This window comes from Zootoca vivipara, chromosome 13 (genome assembly GCF_965207765.1).
Source record: "Zootoca vivipara chromosome 13, rZooViv2.hap1.1, whole genome shotgun sequence".
Classification (NCBI taxonomy): domain Eukaryota; kingdom Metazoa; phylum Chordata; class Lepidosauria; order Squamata; family Lacertidae; genus Zootoca; species Zootoca vivipara.
Genome location: NC_142596.1, coordinates 50,765,071 through 50,784,704, shown reverse-complemented (window position 1 = coordinate 50,784,704; position 19,634 = coordinate 50,765,071). Strand labels below are relative to the sequence as shown.

Sequence of the window (19,634 nt, the reverse complement as noted above, 5' to 3'; positions counted from 1 at the left end):
AAGGCCCATTTAATGCAGGGGCTAACCAGATGCCCACCAGGAAGCCTTGAAGCAGGACTTAAAAGCAATACTATGCATGTCAGTCCTCAAAGATAGCCTGCCCCTTCACCTGGAGGTTCTATATAGCCATCATGACCAATTGCCATTGATAGAGCTGTTCTGCATAGCTGCAAGTATTACCGTGGTTTACGGGTTAACTCATGGGTATTTGTATCATAAAGGGTTAGAGGAACTTGGAGGTTGACTGGCCGTGGAAGGCCGCAGCACAAATCCCAATCCAGCTGCCTGGCAGGATGGCTTAAATCTCGCTCAAGCAGTTTGCTCCTTTGCTCTCAGTAGATTAATGCTTTACTGCCTCTTGAATTCATTGCCACGTCTATTTCTAACATGAGCCGAAGGTAGATTTTTCCAGGATATACTGCTGTTCTGATAACACTGCTGGCTGGCTATCAAATCTGGCTCACTATGGGACAGAAGATTTATTCCAGAGGCTGCAGCCGCTGGCCAGACTGTGATGAAAAACGGCTTCCTCCGGTGGCAAGCGCCCAACCCTCACTGCTGGACCGTGGAGAGCCAGCCCAGCCGTTATCATGGCTGTTCTGGGTTGCTGAACCATTACAAAGCAAACAACAGGAGCTGGCTTTTCCCAGACAAAGTCCATATATCATCCCTACCACCACCCCACACGCAAACCATTCACTGACATGAGAGAATGAAAGTGTGCTTTGCAGCGTAATGCAAATAGTTTCTTATGGGTGCATTTTTATTTTACTTTTAAAGGCATTGCAGAGCGTCTCTGTTTTAAGGGAATACACATTTGCTCCTGCCAATCCATACACCCGGAATGGGTGTCTGAAATGAGCTCACCATGTTTGTGCCTCTGTGTGCGTGCACTGTTGTTTTCTACCAGCCTTTAGCTGAGAAATGAGAGCAGAGGTGGAATGTGGGGTTGGGGGGAACGGCACCAGAATTTGGCCCCAACTCACAGAAGTTTGTAGGACACATAGCATGGAGAATATAGATTTTTCTGTGTGTGTCTTAATAGTAGAACTTTTCATCCCATGAAGCTCAATATTGGACGAGTCGGGATGGATAAAGCAAAACACTTATTCACACAGGGCATATAGTTGAAATGTGGAACTCCCTCCTGCAGAAACCAGTGACGGCCACCAACTAGGATGGCTTTAAAGAGGATTATATGTATTGGTGGAAGAGAGCTAGCGAATAGCGATAGCTACCGTACTAGTTGTGATGGCCCTGCTCTGCCCCCGCAATTGGAGTCAGCGATAATTCTGAATACCAGTTGCAGAAAACCACGGGAAGGGAGAGGGCTCTTGTGCAAATATGTTATTATTCTGTAAATGTAACCGTGAAAGTAGCTGCGTCCGTGTGGTGTAGCAATCTCTGGCTGGGATATCAACCCAGGATGGTTGGGCTACAAATGTGGACATATCGGTTCGGCCCATTCAGAACTAGCAGGCTGTAAGTCAATTGTGTCAGATTCTCAGTGGCACCACTAGGTCCAGATCCCAGGACGTGGTAAGGACACGTGGAGGACGAAGACAAGGAGTCCCAACTTCTTCCTGATCGGTCAAAGAAAAAGGGACCCATTCTCCACCCTTTTGTATAGGGCCATACCTGCAAAATATCCCGCTGAAAAATGCAGGATCAGCAGCGGCATGGAACCGGAAGTTGCGCAGAAGCAACTTCCAGGGCCGCTCTTCCCATGTGTGGGCACCGGAAATTGGGCAAAGCATCACCAGAAGTCGCTTCTACGCATGCCCGGTGGCCATCTTGGTAGTGGCTGCATGGCAGCAGCCATCTTGCTGACGGCCGCCGCTGTGCGGCCACCACCAAGATGGCTGCCGGGCATGCGTAGAAGCGACTTCTGGTGCCGCACTGCCCAATTTCCGGTGCCCACACATGGGAAGAGTGGCACCCAAAATGGAGGCTCCCTGGCAGGTAGGAAATCCGGGGGATTTCCAGGATTTTTCTCCATTTGGGAGAACAGAGGGAAACGGATTAAAATCCGGGGGTTTCCCGTGAAAAACGGGATACTTGGCAGCTAAGTATAGGGCAGTAAACAGGGAGCAGGAGTTAATGGCTCCCTTTTTATTTCACCCACCAGGAAAAAAAGACACTCGTTTCCTCTTACCCCCCACCCTGGCTACTTCTGACCAGGTCTGTTAAGCACAGGAAGATGGTACATACCTTTCCAGAGACCCCCCTGAGGCCTAGCACCACCTCTGCTTATTGCAACTTATTTAATGTAAAGAGATAAAATGCAGGAAAGGCTCTTGCCAGGTAAATGAATAAGTAGAGGCGGCTGATATTCTAAGCTTACAATAGCGTCAGATATTTCTCCCACAGGTGAAAAATCTGCTGCAGTCCTCCGACCACTAAACACCCCCCCCCCCCAATGTTCCTTCTCCACCTCACCACTGGCCGGCTGGCTGGGACCCTGAAAGGCAGTACTGCAACACTGTGTTGCAGTTCCTGTTGTTTGGCCACTACTCCTGCTACATCTTGCAGCAAAGGATGTGTGATCTTATTCCCTCCGTGCGCGACACACAAAACACCACCTTCAAACAACATTAATCAGCCAAAAAACTGCTTTATTAACAGCAAAGAAAGGATGGTTACCACAGTTTCCATGGTAACAATCAGGTTTAATTCCCTGAGAACATTTGTCCTTGTTATACCCCCCCCCCCATTTCCCTCATTTAAAAACACACACAACATACATACACCCCAAACAAATTCCCAGATACTGGGACGTATAAATTAAGGATAAGTGATAGTCACAAAAGACTCCCTGGCCCTCCCCATTTCATTTTTTTAAAAACAGATTTTATAAAATTATTTTTTTTCTGATCCACAGGAAAAAAATATTTAATATAAAAAAAATCCACAATTTACAAAAGATACACAAAAAGGGCACAGTAAATAACACTGTTGCAATAAGATATTTACAAACACTACCCAGTGTGGGCCAATTCTTTTTCCTTCCCATTTGGAATGGAAGCTTACAGTTCTCTGAATCTGCCCAAGGATCCAGGAAGCAAACACCCCCTCTGGTTTTTGCACAAGAGGCTGGACACTTGCATACGAGAATGAGATCTCTTGTTGAATGCTTGGGCCAGAGCAGCAGTCTCCGCATCAACAGGAGACAACCAGGTAAGATGTTTTTTAATCACCCCTGCAGAAGATGTTCCAGAGGAAACGACAGGTGGGCAAAAGATGTTGCACTGAAGGAGGAGAGAAGGTGAAGGCAGGTGACTGTCCTTGCTAAGCGGACATCATCGCATATGAGAAAGCATGGCAGAAAAATATTAATTCATGCCACTTCTCATTAAACCATAAAGGAAAACCTTACCCACTGGGTAAAGTTAAGTCACTTGTATGGGATACACAATCCTACCCTTCCCTGTTTCAGACTAAGTCCCTATCAACAGCCCCAGACTTCCTTCCAAGTAAACGTATATAAAATTGTGCTGCTAAACACTACAGTGCTTCAATAAAGCTAACTCGGTGTTTCTCTAACTTGCACTGAATCCTACTGAATCTATTTACTTCCAAGGAAGTCCCTGCCATGTTTAGTGGAGCATAAATCCTTGTACAACTGAGCTGTAGGCAAGGAAGTAGAGTTTGCCAAGAGGCTGAGTCCAGACGTTCTCCCTTCAGTGCAACCATAGAGACCAGCTCTAGAAGCAACATTTCAGAAAACCGAGCATTATATGTATAACATACAGAACACACTCACTCACTCACTCACTCTGGAGAGGGGGGGGAATTCCAAAAAAGGACAATTTTTAAAATATATATATATACAAACTTTAGTTTGTAAACCTTCATCTGAAAAGTTATCCGGAGCCTAATAAGCAGGGAGGAACAATTAAAGGGGCGTTTAGGAATCCAGGATGGAGATGGGAAGGCAGTGAAAGGTTTGAAGCAGGTGCAGGGAACCCACGGAGCCCCAGATGTTGCTGAACTACAACTCCCACCATCACTGGCTAGGCTTGCTGACCGAGAGTTGTAGTTCAGCAACATCTGGCGGGCTGCAGATTCCCTGCACCTGGTTTAAGGCAACGGGTGGCTAACCTGCGGTCCTGCAGATGTTGCTAGATTCAATTCCCCATCATTCCTGCCCATTGGCCATGTTGGCTGCTGGGCTTCTTGGTTGGGAGTTCAAGCACATCTGGGACATGGCCCTAGGTCCTCCGCCACCAATTTAAGGCATAGCCCAGCTCAGTGTTTGGCACTTGGGAAGCACCCAATTGATCGCTAATGGGTGAGATCTATGAAGATGCTCAATTTTTTCCCATGAAGTCCATAGGTTTTGATTTTGTTTTTTCCCTTTAGTGCTTTAACTCTGGGCTGAATTGCACCCCGTTTCTGCTCATTCATTCCAACACTGCTTTTACAAATTCAGCAGCAAGGGAGGGAGGGGGAAAGGGGAAACACAGCAGTAATGGTGGTCGTGGAAAAGCAAACAAACAACTTCTTACAAGAGAACACTGCAAAGCAATATTCAGAAATGCCCAGGCTGGTATGCTCAGGTGGGGGGTTTTCAGTCATTTTACACCTGTACAAACAGCCAGAACCACTCACCTAAGAAATGAGGGTTATAAGGGCAGTTCCTTCTTGCCCAGGGTAAAACCCGCTTGCCCCATCAACAGGGGCAAATAGCAGGGGGAGCCCAAAAATGTCTCAGCATCTCAGGGCTGGATGAGAGAAGAAGGGGCCGCACGGCAGCCTATAAAACACACGCACACTGTGAATTAACCACAGTAATTAAGCGCCAACAGCCTCACAGCAAAGGAAACAAACACACACAGAAATGCACAGGTCCCACGAGCTCTTCGGATACCGGGAAAACTCGGGACGAGGTTAAGAAGAGGACACCTTGTCTCTTAGTAAACTGCATTGCGAGGGCACCAAGGAGTGTCCGGATACAGCATACAGTGGACCGTACGGAACCTGCAAGAGAAAGGAGAAGAAGGTATATCAGCGACATCCCAAAAATTATAATCCTGATCATTAGTGGCACAGTATTGATTAGGGCTGTAACATTTAGCCAGGGCGTGGTTCAAACAAGTTTAAAACCTGCTGCCTGATGAAAATCAGGGACACCTTTCTAATTGTAGAGCAAGTTATCTATATAGCTTTTAGATCCAGTATTTCCCCTTTAAAGAGCTCGTGGTTCTTTGTCTCTCTCCCCTGCCCTGTTTTATTCCTGATGATCACCTTTTGAGGTAGGTTAGGCTATGAGATTTGGCTGCATTCACACCCTACATTTAAGGCACCATGATACCACTTCAAGCAGCCATGGCTCCCCCCCTCAAAGAATTCTGGGAGCTGTAGTTTGTTAAGGGTGCTGAGAGTTGTTAGGAGGCTCCAATCTCTTCCCAGAGCTGTTTAACAATCAATTCCTCTCCCCAAGGAACTGTAGATCTGGGAGGGGAATAGGAGCCTCCTAACAACTCTCGGCACCCTTGATAAACTACAGCTCCCATAATTCTTTGGGGGAAGCAACAGTTGCTCAAAGTGATATTCTACTGCTTTAGAAGTGTGATGTGAATATGGCCCGTCTCTCAGCCAAGTGGAGATGTGAAGCTCTTCCCTCGCTGTCCCTTTCCCCTTGCGTGTCGTGTATATTTTCAGATTGCAAACCTGTGGACAGGGAGTGTTTCAACTGATCCACATCTCTAAATAAATAACTAGTATTCCCGAGGGGAGGGACACATGCTGCTCACCTGGACGGATCCTCCTCCACCGAGAAAGCTCCCTTGATATGGATGGAGTTCCTCTTGTTTTCAAACATTCCATAGCTCAAGGTCACCTGGGCAGGGGAGAGAGAGCAGGCAAAGATGGACTTGATGAAATGAGGAAGGGGCTCCTCTGCCCACTTGGTTGAATTAAGATCTTTCTCTCAAGACTTAAGGTTCCCGACATGCTGGGGCAAAGAGAGGACACATCTGGAAATCTTTTTAAATATATATATCGTACAGTCATACCTCGGTTTAAGTACGCCTCGGTTTGAGTATTTTCAGTTTAAGTACCGTACTCCGCGGACCTGTCTGGAACAGATTAATCCACTTTCCATTACTTTCAATGGGAAAGTTCGCTTCAGGTTAAGTACAGACTTCCGGAACCAATTGTGTTTGTAAACTGAGGTACCACTTTATATATGAAGATATATGAATATATATATATATATATATAAAGCTCCTAAGATTTCCACATGTGTCGTTCGTTCGCTCTCTCTCTCTCTCTCTCTCTCTCTCTCTCACACACACACACACACACACACATTTTACAGAAGGAAAAACTGATAGGAAGCTCCTCTCCCAAACAGGCAAAATGCCTGCACCAACCACAAAATGTAACAGACAAAATAACATCCCCTCCAGCCCGTCAACCAAACAAGAGCCAAAAGAGCTTAATTTAAAAATAAAAAATAGTAATGAGCAAGGGAGCTTGGGGGACATCATGGGGGTGTCTGAGGATACCATGGTGCCCACAGTTGCCATGTTGGGGACCCCAGTTTTTAGGCACTGGACTCGGTGCCCCTGTGATTTAAAACAGCATCATTGAAAACTTCTGCTTGAAGATAATCCTGGCGCAGTGTGCAAAGATGTGTGCACATGCCATGCCCATACAGTTCCCATGTAACATGACAACTGGAACAGGCAAGAAGGAGCGTAGCTATTGTAAAGCACTGTGGCATTGAGGGGAGAAGAGAGTACGCCTCCAGGCACACGCAGATTACCATTTTATTTTAATATGTCTCAGGCATCTTCAGGGGCAGACATTATGCCTAAGCATTTCACAGCTGAATTGTTTATTTTACTTTGCCATAGCTCCCCCCCCCTACAGAAAACAGTAGCATTATTGAAACTGCCCTCAAATTATCCTCACCTGGGAAGGGATAAGCTGGCAAGATGAAAACACTCAAAAGGGGCACACAATCACGCTTAAGTTTTGGAAACGCTGGTCTATTAAGAGGTTTCTTGTTTTTTACCTGAGCGTGAATCTCTGTCTTGGGCACCTGGTGGAGGTTCTCTAAATGGGAATGGAAGAGATTACTCCGGATCAGCTTCACCCCCAGCACAGACTCTATGATGTAGCCGATGGTGCAGTCGTCCGGGAGGCGGATCTTTTCTGCAGTGCTCATGAAGTGTCCGCCACTGTAGAGGATTGTGGAAGAAGCAAGACTTCAGTGTGGTGGGGGACTTAACAATGGGCAAGGCATAGGAGGATAATTGCTTTCCTACACCCCAATTTACCGAAACTATTTTTTTTAGATATGAAAAATAACATAAAGACCCTCATTATTACATATGACTTTTTTTTTTTAAAGAATCTACAGGCACCTCCCTGCGCACGCATGACTGCCGATGGGCACATTGTTTTCTGGCACCACAAGGGGTTAATGGACTTGCGCGGGAACCGAGAACTGAACCCTCAGATAAGCGGGGAATTCCACCATGCAGTCGTACCTCGGATCTCAAACGCCTTGGCTCCTGAACGATCGAAACCCGGAAGTGAGTATCCTGGTTTCCGAATGGTTTTTGGAAGCCGAACGTCCAGCATGGCTTCCAATCGGAAGCCACGCTTTGGTTTCCAAACGTTTTGGAAGTCGAATGGACTTCCGGAACGGATTCCGTTCAACTTCCGAGGCACGACTGTACAAGATTCATTACACATACAGCACTTAAGAAAATATTAGGTGCTTTATGGGCGTTGAATAATAACAAAAATAATTATAACAACTGCAATTAAAAGGAATGGGGTGGACTGACCTCTTTCTTAGGTGGTGTCCACCCCCTCAAATATCTGCTGACCCACCAATGTGTTTTACATTTGCAAGGTGGGAATGAGCACTCATGTTCATGACCAGCTAAGGCAGGGGTGTCCAAACTTTTTTCAAAGAGGGCCAGATTTGATGAAGATTCGATTACCCCAGGAAATAAACTGCCACAGGGGATTAAACTTTAGGCCCCCCAGAACGGACTTTGGACATGCCTGAGCTAAGGCATAAATAGTAGTGATCCGAGAGCTCAGGATAGCAAACACAGCACCCTCCCAATGTGCATCACTCACCTCGCCCAAGGGCTCATCTTTAGCGCCAGCCCACGGCTGATGCAGAAACCAGCACCGCCCGTGGCAAACCAGAAGTGGACCGGATGCTGTGGGGGGAAAGAAAAGAGTCAAGAGTCAAGAGTCAAAACCAATCAGGAAGATTGAAGAAAATACTGGTCTAGAGAAAGTGAAATGTGTTGGGTGTCCTCTTGGATTGGACAGATGAAGAATCAACTGTAAAATAGTGGTATCATAGTACTTTAAATGTCTGGGGTATGTGAATGTGGTCTAAGTGGAACAGCCTTTTATTTCTTTTCCAGCTCCCCTGTTCGCTTACCATCTTGTTCTCGCTAATCCTCTCTGTGGCCTGGATGGGCCTATCCAGGCTTGGTTTTCCGATGTAGATGTCTTGCGTGTGGGGATAACTGGAGAGCAGTTTGATCAGCGCTCGAACATTGACATAATTGTCATCGTCCATGTGGCAAAACCACCTAATGCAGCAAACGACAACAAGAGGTGAACGGGTTAGGAGGGGGCCAAATAAATTCAACTTCGGTTTGTCATGAGTTGACCAGGATTCCTAGCCAAAGGCATTTTCAAACTTTAGTGCAAAACAGGAGGGTCTTAGCTTTATTTATTTTTATTGCTGCGATTAAATACATTCCAAGAACTAATCATAAAAGACAAAAGAACAGAAATACAGACATTTTATTTCAGATCTGTAAGAAAATTTGGGGACACTCCTTTATCACACGCTTAAACACCAGCCTTAAGAACCAAAACGAATTATTTCCTTTTGCATGTTTACACCAGGAGTCTTAACGAATTCACGATCAATTCCAATTGCTGTATTTTCCTGGGTTGGTACCTATGAAGCTCTAACTATTTATAGGTATTTATATATACAAACAGTTTTTATCTAAACAGGAACTGGTTGTTCTGCCTATCAAGAGGCAGCTTCATGGGGCAAAAGTCTCTCACTGCTCAGCTGTGAAAGCATTCTGGCTTAGCTGGATTTTCCCAGGTGTGGGCCAATCAATTCCTTAAAACGGGTCAGCAACCTACGGCCCACGAGCCGCCCCCAAACCGAGCCACCCGCTTGGCAAGTCCCCATGCACTGCGCTAAGCCTCAGCGCCGGAAATCGTGCAGGCGCCAGAAATTGCATCTGTGCAGACGCAGACACCAGAAATCGCATCTGCGCAGACGTGATCCAACCCACGGAGCAATCTCTGCGGGAGTGAAACGGCCCAGGCGAGGTAAACCTTGCCGACCACTGCCTTAAAAAGACCCTTTCCTCAGCTGGTTAACAATGGCAGCCCTTATCTAAGGTTGCATTTTTAAAATGCTTTTAACTGGTGGTTTTAATTATGAACATCGCTTAGGAGAACTAACTGGGAAAGGGACCTATCAATGATGCAATAAAATTTTGCTACAACCGAGGCTGTGATCCACCTACCCTAAAAAGCTTACACATTACATTCAGTTGGGCAATTTCAGAAAGAATTAACCCCTTAGGAAACTGCTGTATTCAGAGTCAGACCACTGGTCCATCTGGCTCAGGACTGTCCAGTCTTCCCAAAATCTAGTGTCCTCCAAATGGAAGCCTACAACTCCCATTATCCCTGACCATTGGGCCATGCTGGTTGGCTTGGAGCTTATGGAGGGCAACAAGATGAGGAATAGCTCCATTAGTAGAGCATGAGGCTCTTCTCAGAGTTATGGGTTGAAGTCCCACACCGTGCAAAAAAAAGTCCAGCATTGCAGAGGGTTGGACTAAGATGACCCTCGTGGTCCCTTCCAACTTTAAAATTCTATGATTCAAGGCAAGATGTAGGAAGCTGCCATATACAGAGTCAGCCCATTGGTCCCAGAGGACAATTCCCATTCTCACCTGGAAATGTCGGAGTTTGAACCCAGGACCTGCTGCTCTGCACCTGAGCTATAGGACTAGTTGGAGATGCCTCATCAGCCTGCAGAGCACACCCTCTACATTGCCCCTCCTTACACTGGCTTAAAGGAGTTGCCTTTCCCCCACGGCCCACTCCCTGCACTTACTTTCTCCCAGATTCGATGAACTTGTCGTATTCCACGGCCATCTTGCAGGACAGGGCTTGGCGGCTGTGGGCAGCGGAGCAATTGGTGTTGATGACATTCCCTGAAGGAGAGAGGAGGGAGAATGAATGGAAGGACATGGCTCGCCTGACAAGTTTGTGCCTTGCTTGGAAATATAAATATGTCAACAAAATGCATCACAAGAGCACAGCCACAACCCTACTAACATACAAAGTTGTTTTCTGCTGAATCTAACTGCTGGTTCATTGCCAGCTCTGCCCTGTTACTGGATCCTTTTTAACCAGGTGTACTGGGGATTGAACCTTTCCTGCATGCCAAGCATCTTGCTGCTTTTTCAGGTACCAGATGCTGGGCTCATTTCATATTCCTGCACTGCAGGGGTTTGGACTAGATGACCCTCAGGGTCCCTTCCAATTCTACAATTCTATGATGCAAACATGGGCCTCCATGTGAGAAAACAAGCAGCTTTTAAAACCTTCTCCCCCTCATACTTCCCACCCCAGCAGGTCGCTAGAAGAACCTGCAACTCGGAACTTGAGTTTGTTTGTCTCCTCCTCCCTCCCATCCACTTTCTTTTTGCGCCATGCTTTTATTTTATTTTTGACTGGAAGCCTGCCTTTCTCTCTCCCCCCCTTTCTTCCCTTTTAGTAATTTTTACATTGCTCTGGGAGCCTTTTTTCTGGCTGAAGAGCAGGATAAAAAATTCTTCAGATAAACAAATGTCAGGGAAGAAGGGATTACTGGCTGCATCTAAAGGCTGCTAGCTGTTTCACTCCATTGAGTGTTAACTCAGAGAGGGGGAGAAAGCCTTACATGCAAACATGTTGGGCTGGGGGAATGCTAAGGAGAGGCTCTCATCTGCCTATTCAACCAGCATTTTCCCATCAGCTGCCACCTGTTACTCTCTGGGATGTCTTGAGCAGAATCATGAATAGAGGCATTAGCATAAGAATAGACTGATCTGATCCAGTCTCCCAAGGGCAGGGGAAGGGCGGCTTAATAAATAGCTGAGTCCCCCCCCTCTCTCCCCCCCAGCAACTCCAGAGGGTTAATGAGCAGGAGGTTATCTTTATTCCTCTTCCTTCACCCTCCCATGAACAGCCTCCAGATGAAGCGATATTTAAGAAGCTCCCTTCCCCATCTGCCAAAATGCATTCAGACAGCTCACCTGTCCTCTTCTTCAGTTCTTCGTCCTCACCATCCGTGAAGATAAATGTCTAAAAGAGAAAGGAAGATTATTTTTAATAATAATAATAATAATAATAATAATAATAATAATAAAGTTTTATCTGAACTTTTGAATGCCCCCAAACCTTTCTAGCTAACATTGTGCAAACAACTATGTCCCACCTTGCTGGAAATTGGTGCCACCTAATCTAATCTGCAAAACACCAACATGCAAGTTTGCAGCGAGGTTGGATTGTATAACTAGAAATAAAAAGATTACTCTGTCCAGTGGATTTGGATGTGATGAATGCACCCAGATTTTCTAACATCTCCCCGGCTATAAAAATGCAGTTCAGGCAAGAGAAATATTTGCCTGAGCTCACTTCCCCCTTTTGTGTAGGGCGTTGGTTGCCCTGAGGTTTCAAGACAATGGCAATCAACTTTTTGGAATTCTCTCATTCCTGCTGTTGGCTTGGGGTGGGGGGAGAGAAACCATGTACTGTCAGGAGGCTAAATGGGGGTAAGTGATCTTAAATGTAACAGAGGAGAATGCAAACACCCCACCCACCCCCAGCCTCCAACCATGTTCATGAAGTGCCCTTCAGTCTTGTGTGTCTCACACATAACCTGTTCAGCATAGCTCCTCCAACCACCACCTCTTGCGCCCTTCCAGTCTGAGCACATTAGGACATAGGAACAACCTCTGAGTCAGGCCAATGGCCCATCTAGTCCAGCATCCTGTTCTCACAGAGGCCGACCAGATGCCTGCACAAGAGCGTTCTTGCCTTCTGCAGCTTTGAGCAACTGGTATCCACAGAATTGTAGAGTTGGAAGGGAGCACAAGGGCCAATCTAGTCCACCCCCTGCAATGCAGGAATCTTTTGCCCAGGGTGGGGCTTGAACCCACAACCTTGAGATGAAGAATCTCATGCTCCACTAACTGAGCTATCCCAGAAACATTCTCAATTAATACATCTGCATACTAAGAGCACCTGTCGCAATAGCAGAGTCCAAGCCGGGGGTAGGCAACCTAAGGCCTGGGGGCCGGATGCAGCCCAATCGCCTTCTCAATCCGGCCTGCGGACACTCCAGGAATCAGCGTGTTTTTACATGAGTAGAATGTGTGCTTTTATTTAAAATTCATCTCTGGGTTATTTGTGGGGCATAGGAATTCCTTCATTCCTCCCCCCTCAAAATATACGCCACGCGAAAGCTCAGACACGGTGCGCGAATTTACAGTCGAGAGGTGAGAGAGAGAGAGAGAGAGAGAGAGAAAGAGAGAAAGAAAGAAAGAAAGACACATGCGGAAATCTTAGGAGCTTTAAATATATATATCTTCATATATACAGTGGTACCTCGGTTTACAAACACAATTGGTTCCGGAAGTCTGTACTTAACCTGAAGCGAACTTAACCTGAAGTGAACTTTCCCATTGAAAGTAATGGAAAGTGGATTAATCCATTCCAGACAGGTCCGCGGAGTACTTAAACTGAAAATACTCAAACCGAGGCGTACTTAAACCGAGGTATGACTGTAAACTGCTCTGTAAATGCAGCCTGGATGGGAATGTACATTCCTTCACCCCTCAAAATGTGCTGCATTTATGAGGCTGGCAGGCTGCTCATTCTACCCCGGCCCCCACCCCCAAAGTCCTGCCCTGATGCCCCTCTCCATACTGCGAGAATTTGCCACACCCGTCCCCTGAGCATGATGGAGAACAAGAACTACAAAACAGCCCCCCCCCTTGCCTGCAACTGATTCACCTCCTCCAACTGCCAGGTGAACCTGAGCCAAGGGAGGGAGCAGGCCCTGCCCCGCCTTCTGAGCCCCGCCACCTGCCTGGCTGCACTTCCTTATTGACACAGGTAATTCCTGGCATCTGTTGCCTGTCTGTGTGTGCAGCCTGCTGGGAGGGGCGGGGAAGAGAGGGGGAATCTCAAATAATTCAGAGCAACACAAAACAAAGGGCAGAAAAGGGAGGGAGGGAGGGAAGGAAGAAACAGCAGCCAGATGCACCCCCACACACAAAAAATTAGTTAAAAGCAAACAGAGGGAGGCACACAAAAGGAGATGGGGAGGACAATCTGAGCTGTCAGCCTGGGCCCAAACATCATTCACTCCAGCTTGCTTTGTGGTCTCTCTCTCTCTCCCCCCCCCCATTTGAAGAATGTAGCTGGCAGGGGGTAGGAAAGCAGTGGGCTGGTTAACAATAGATTCTTGCAGCCAACTTAATGCAAGCTGGAGGCTGAAATGGTGTTTGCTCTCCATTAGCATACAGCTGGGCTGGTTAACAGGGTTGGGCTGAGGGAGGGGGGGAAGGAGAGGCAGCGTTCAAGCAACTTGGTTTCATCAGGAGGGTGGGGAGAACATACACTCCCCACCCCCACCCCAGACATGGAGACAAGGGGGGGGGTGCAAATGGGCCTGAGCCAGACAGAATTCAGCACCCTGACCATTGCAACTGTCAGTTCTATTGTCTTTTAAAAGCAACATTCTAGTCCTGATGAGTGCACACTCAAACGGATTTGGGGTGTGGCAGGACTTGTTGGTGAAGGTAAAAGAGACTTCCAAGGAACAGATCCACATTTTAGGAAGATAGGATGGTGCCTTTTCATCCTACTTGGAAACCAGTAGCTTGTCTGCAGGAGTGGCATGTATCAATTCGTGTGTCCCACAGGAGTGGAATTTGGTAATTGTCGGTACAGAATTTGCCCTCCTGTCTCACTCTAATTCTTCTTCTTTTCCTCTTTTCTTTTCCTTTTTTTTAAAAAAAACTAAGGTTCTAGTCCTTATTGGCTACAAGAGCTAGTAATAACTCAGGAGCCGATTTTGCTGGGGGGCAATGCAGACTCTGCTTTCCCCATCGGTACCAGGGGGAGGGGGAGAAGACACTTTGAAGCCTGGCTTCCCCCCCCCAAAAAAACAACCACCACAGAAGCATGTGGGAAGGGTATGACGTGGCACCTGATGTCCACTGAATGTGTGGGTTAGTGGCAAAGCAGGGCTAGGCGGCAGAGGCACCATCACCCCACCACCCGTCCTGCACATTCTTTCAACATTGGGGGGGGTTAAATACACACCCCAAATGTGGAACATGGATGGGGAAAGCAGAAACAGCAGCAGGGAAGAGGAGATCAGAGATCGGCATCAGCTTGTGAGCCTTTACTGGGAACTTCATTGAAAAAAACAGGGAAATGTTTACATGGTTAGATCAGGCATGTGCCGTCTCCAGCGACTGTTTCTTCGTTAGCCTGCTCCCAAAATAGCCCCTTAGCTAATCCTCGTGCTGCTATAAAAAGACCAGGAGGAGATTATTATTTTTTGCCTCTCTTTTTTTTTACTGGACTGCTTCAGAACAGTTCATCCTGAACATGCCACAAGCAGCACTGAACTTGCACCCTGGGAGAGTCCAGTGAGGCAATGCAGCCACCGTCCTGGGAAGCAGAGGACCCTGTGTTGAGTTCTTGCAACAGGAAGAGACCCTGCAAGGCTTTGGAAGCCAGCGCTGGAGAGTTGCAGCAGCCTCCCTGCTTGGCTCCCCCACTGCCTGGACAGGAAGGGTACAGCCTGTCCACAGCCCTCAGTGTCACCTCCGAGAACAATCTTGTCTCTGCAGGCTCCCTGCCTCCCACCCTCTCCGATCCAGCCCCTTCCTGCTGCTCAGTAGGAACCCAGCCAGGAAATTCAATTAAAATCTGAACAATTGCTCTCTCTGTGTCTCTCTCAATGTCACCCACTCTTTTACACATCGTTTACTTGTGTTTCTTACAGCTGAGCCATTACACACAGGCAGGTGATCCTAAAGGCCGCAGGTAAAACTAACCTGGCCTCCTTTGTTGTCCCGAAGATGGGGAGATGACAACATTCTGCAATTGGACTGAAATGCAAGAGGCAGCCGGCCCTGGCATGCTTACGAGAGCCGGTTATACTTTATGAAGCAACAAATCCAGCGGGGGGGTTGGCTGCAGCGAATCCAAGCACTTGAACAAATATACCTGGATGATGCACATGCATTTTGAAGCATGCACTTAAAAGGACACAGGATACTGCCTGGGTTCTTGGTCCAGCCAGCTCAGTATTGCCAGCAGTGGCCGGCAGCAGTTGTCCAGGGTGTCAGGCAGGGGACAGTCCCCAGGAATTGAAGCTGGGACCTCCTGCTTGCAGAGCAAATGCTCCACCACTGAGCTACAGCCTCCCCACCAAATAAAAAGTTAAATTTAAGTTTCTTTAATGGACCCAAGTGGCGCTGTGGGTTAAACCACTGAGCCTAGGGCTTGCTGATTAGAAGGTCGGCAGTTCGAATCCCTGCAACGGGGTAAGCTCCCATTGCTCGGTCCCAGCTCCTGCCCACCTAGCAGTTCGAAAGCACCTCAAGTGCAAGTAGATAAATAGGGACCACTACAGCGGGAAGGTAAACAGCGTTTCCGTGTGCTGCTCTGGTTCGCCAGAAGCAGCTTTGTCATGCTGGCCACATGACCCGGAAGCTGTCTGCGGACAAACGCTGGCTCCCTCGGCCTATAGAGCGAGATGAGCGCCGCAACCCCAGAGTCGGACACGACTGGACCTGATGGTCAGGGGCCCCTTTACCTTTACTGTATATTTCTGAGTTTGACCAAACTGCGGGAGGCAGTGGAAGACAGGAGTGCCTGGCGTGCTATGGCCCATGGGGTCACGAAGAGTCGGACACGACTAAACGACTAAACAACAAGCAATGTATATTTCTATCCAACTCCCATCCATGAATCCAAGCACCTCTTGGCGGCTGTGGCTGCTGCTCTCCCCTCCCCACCCCAAGCGAGCTTTTAAAGCTTAAGAAAAAGGGTTTCTCTTTCCTCTCTGGTGCTTACTCAGTGGGCGGCATTGTCTGAGGACCCTGGCCTGGGGACACGCAGGAAACTTCATTGTTTCTGAAGGCTCCAATTTAAAGAAACACAGGATGCAAAAAAAGAAAAGAGCCCGGAGGAACAATAGCAGACACCCACAAGAAGAAAGCCCTGGACAATACTGCTTTAGAGCCAGCCTGACTCCAGGGGGGCAGCAGACCTGAAGGGAGATGCCAGGCTCCACAGACCCTTCGCTCTCTTAAAGCAGCAGAAACCGTCAAGCTTTTTGTTCCTTTGCTCCAACCTCTGCTTTGAGCTTTTTCCACCACCAAGCATTTTTATAAAATATATAAAATAAAACACGGTGGTCAATCCCTGGCCGGGTAAAGCAATGGGCCTCTCTCACATGCTTTGAGCCCCCATGTCCCCATGCCAAAGAGCTCCACCTCCGCTGCTGTCCATGCACAAAGTTCTCCTCTGCCTGGATCTTCTCTGCAACAGGAGGGAGCGGCCCAGGAAGGGGGAACCTTCCTTCAGCCCAAGGGCTGGTGTTTGCTTGTGGGGCAACTCTTGGGGGGGCTGTGTGCCGGTTGTGGCCAAGACCTGAAGCAAAACTGGCAGAGCAATGGATGCATGTCTAACTTTCATGCAGCAGGTAGGTAGCCGTGTTGGTCTGAGTCGAAGCAAAATAAAAAATATTCCTTCAGTAGCACCTTTAAAGACCAACTAAGTTTTTATTTTGGTATAAGCTTTCATGTGCATGCACACTTCTTCAGATACAGTACTGTATCTGAAGAAGTGTGCATGCACACGAAAGCTCATACCAAAATAAAAACTTAGTTGGTCTTTAAGGTGCTACTGAATGAATATTTTCATGCAGCAGCCATGCAAAAGTCACAAAGGTTTCTACAGTCTCTCTCACTCTCGTCACCCAGGCAAACAAGGGGCACTAGTTCAAGGACACAATCAAGCCAGGCAAAAGAATTGGAAGAGAGCTCAGAGCAGGGCCAGAAAGAGGCAAAGACAACACTTTGCCCCGTCTCCCATATGGTGTTCTACCACACCACACTTGTAAAAAGGCTTGCCTGCTGAAACGGCAGGCTATAGTCTTCCTAGTGCGCTGATGCGCCTGCAATGGGTGCATGGATCTGCATGAACAGGACCAGAAGCATCAAGAGGGAACATCCATTTGCCAGTTTACCCTGGACCCGAGGGCTTCTCATGGATGCACATTTTCTTGCAAATGTCACCCGCATCAAAGTGCCTTTTATTTCCTCATTTAATCCAGATCTGTCATTTCTGCAGAAAAACCAGTAAGTTAACACCCCCACCCCCACCCCCCAACAAATAGTAAATCCATATTAAAAGTGGGCAGGGAGAAGAGAATGGCATGGGGTGGGGGCAGACAACTTATAGATGCTGCCCTCAGCTGCCCTCAATCAACTGCCGTGCAGAAGTGTCCTTTGTTAACCCCGGGACAAGGTTGGTTGGATGATCAACCGGTCCTTTACTTATAATAATAATTTGTTATTTATACCCCGCCCATCTGGCTGGGTTTTTCCCCAGCCACTCTGGGTGGCTCCCAACAGAGTATTAAAAACTTGACAAGACATCAAACATTAAAAACTTCCCTAAACAGGGCTGACTTCAGATGTCTTCTAAAAGTCAGAGAGTTGTTTATTTCCTTGACATCTGGTGGGAGGGTGTTCCACAAGGGGGGCGCCACTACCGAGAAGGCCCTCTGCCTCGTTCCCTGTAACCTCACTTCTCGCAGTGAGGGAACTGCCAGAAGGCCCTTGGAGCTGGACCTCAGTGTCTGAGCTGAATGATGGGGGTGGAGATGCTCCTTCAGGTATACTTGGGACTGCCTCAGTTGTGTCTGGCAGACAGCAGCTGCAGGACCACAGCTCTACCAGCTCTGCCACTAGGTAGGCAGGAGAATCACTTACGTAGACCCAGCTGAGCAATGAGAGCCTGTTCCTCTCCCTCTCCTCCTGCCCTCGTACTGGTCCCATTTCTCTTTTGGTTTGTGATTCATTTCCCTTTCCTGGCAGAGGCAAAGGCCAAGAAGCTGCAAGTAGAGAAAAGGTCCCCCAAGCGGATTGGCAAAGGGCACCCCCACCCCTCCTAGCAGGGAGCAGCGAGTGGGTAGGGGGCGGAATTTTCCTCTTCTTGCCATTTGCGGTCACATTTCACAGCAGCCAACGAAAGTATCTACAGGAAGGCAGAACACACGCGCAAGATTTATCAAGCCATGTGACAAGCTTGCGATTGCAGAAATCTTCCCCCTCATCGCCCACTTCTGCAGAGGCAGCAATCTCAGTTTAAGGAACTGAAGCAATTTGGTGTGATGAAATTAACCCCATGGCCTGCCTTTCTGCAGAACTGCATTACGCACAGTCTCTCTCGCACACCCCATTTTGATTTCTGGAGGAGCAGAACGCGCTTCCCAACTAGATTATCAGTGCCAGGGGCTCAAAATTGCCTGCTGTCTTTACTCTGTACACCTGTGGTTTCTGTGCTCGAGGTCCGAGAAGAACCATTTCCCTGATGTGACGCTTGACACAAATTTGAAGAGGGTCTGGCAAAGGACTTGGCACTCGGAGAATCTGCTTTGGTTTTTAACAGACAAAAGTTTCTAGACCTCATGGTTGGGAAAATACCAGCCCTAGACCCTGCTGCAGAAATTGTAATGGGTCTTTGACCTCCCGCAACCTCAGACCAAGGCACCCCCACTAACTCCCTCAGTTGTGTACCCCACAATTACCCACACATGCCTGAAAGCAGCTTTTCCACCAGTGAAATTGGTTCCACAATAACCACTTTAAAAATAAAAAAATGATGAAGCAAGATAGGATCTTCTGATTTGTGCAGTCCTGCATAAAAGAAAAGTCTGGACTTCTCCCATAATTATTCTTCCCAAAGATTATCCCCACCCCTGCTAACACCTTTAGCACTAATCACGAGTGGCTGCAGATTTAAGCCCCAAATGGCTCCAAGCAGATATTTCTACATGAATGCCTGCACTTTTGAAATTCCCACTGGATGGGCGGACCTGTTGGGCTGGATAGTTCTAGTCCCTTTTGCAGTCTCTCTCCCGGACAGCTGGTAAAGTCCCTGGTGCCAAGAAAAGGGGGGGGGGAGGGAGAGGAAGACATCAGCAGCTGGAGGAACAAAGCTTCTGTTTGGCTTATTGTTTACTGAAAAGACAGAACTCGAACCCAGCCCTTGTGTACAAAACAGGCTGACGCAGACATCCGTTTTGGAGCAGCGTGTTTCTCTTTGCAAAATGCAAAACCCTTTTGCAACCCCTGACAGGCCCTTGGAGAGGGGAAGGGCTCAGGATTTGATCTTGAGCCATGGGGTTGGCAAGGCATTGCTAGAGAGACACAGGTGGCCCTGATCCTTGCCTGCCTCTCTTTCTGCTCCTCTGCTCTTGAGAAGCTGGAAGACCCTCTGCAATTTTAAGTGCTATTATGTTTAAT

At 47.7% G+C, this 19,634-nt stretch overlaps 1 protein-coding gene across 1 annotated transcript in view; it reads right to left on the bottom strand.

Moving 5' to 3' along the window:
* Positions 1 to 2,598: 2,598 nt before the first annotated feature.
* The window catches only part of LFNG (LFNG O-fucosylpeptide 3-beta-N-acetylglucosaminyltransferase), a 29,412-nt gene continuing 12,376 nt past the window's right edge, over positions 2,599 to 19,634 (bottom strand). The window contains exons 2-8 of the mRNA XM_035131304.3: positions 11,328 to 11,376; positions 10,142 to 10,241; positions 8,423 to 8,576; positions 8,107 to 8,192; positions 7,025 to 7,190; positions 5,757 to 5,842; positions 2,599 to 4,980 (exon numbers count right to left, since the gene is read on the bottom strand). Coding sequence (XP_034987195.1) covers positions 4,914 to 4,980; positions 5,757 to 5,842; positions 7,025 to 7,190; positions 8,107 to 8,192; positions 8,423 to 8,576; positions 10,142 to 10,241; positions 11,328 to 11,376 — 708 coding nt within the window. The 3' untranslated portion in view covers positions 2,599 to 4,913. The remainder of the gene's footprint in view (positions 4,981 to 5,756; positions 5,843 to 7,024; positions 7,191 to 8,106; positions 8,193 to 8,422; positions 8,577 to 10,141; positions 10,242 to 11,327; positions 11,377 to 19,634) is intronic.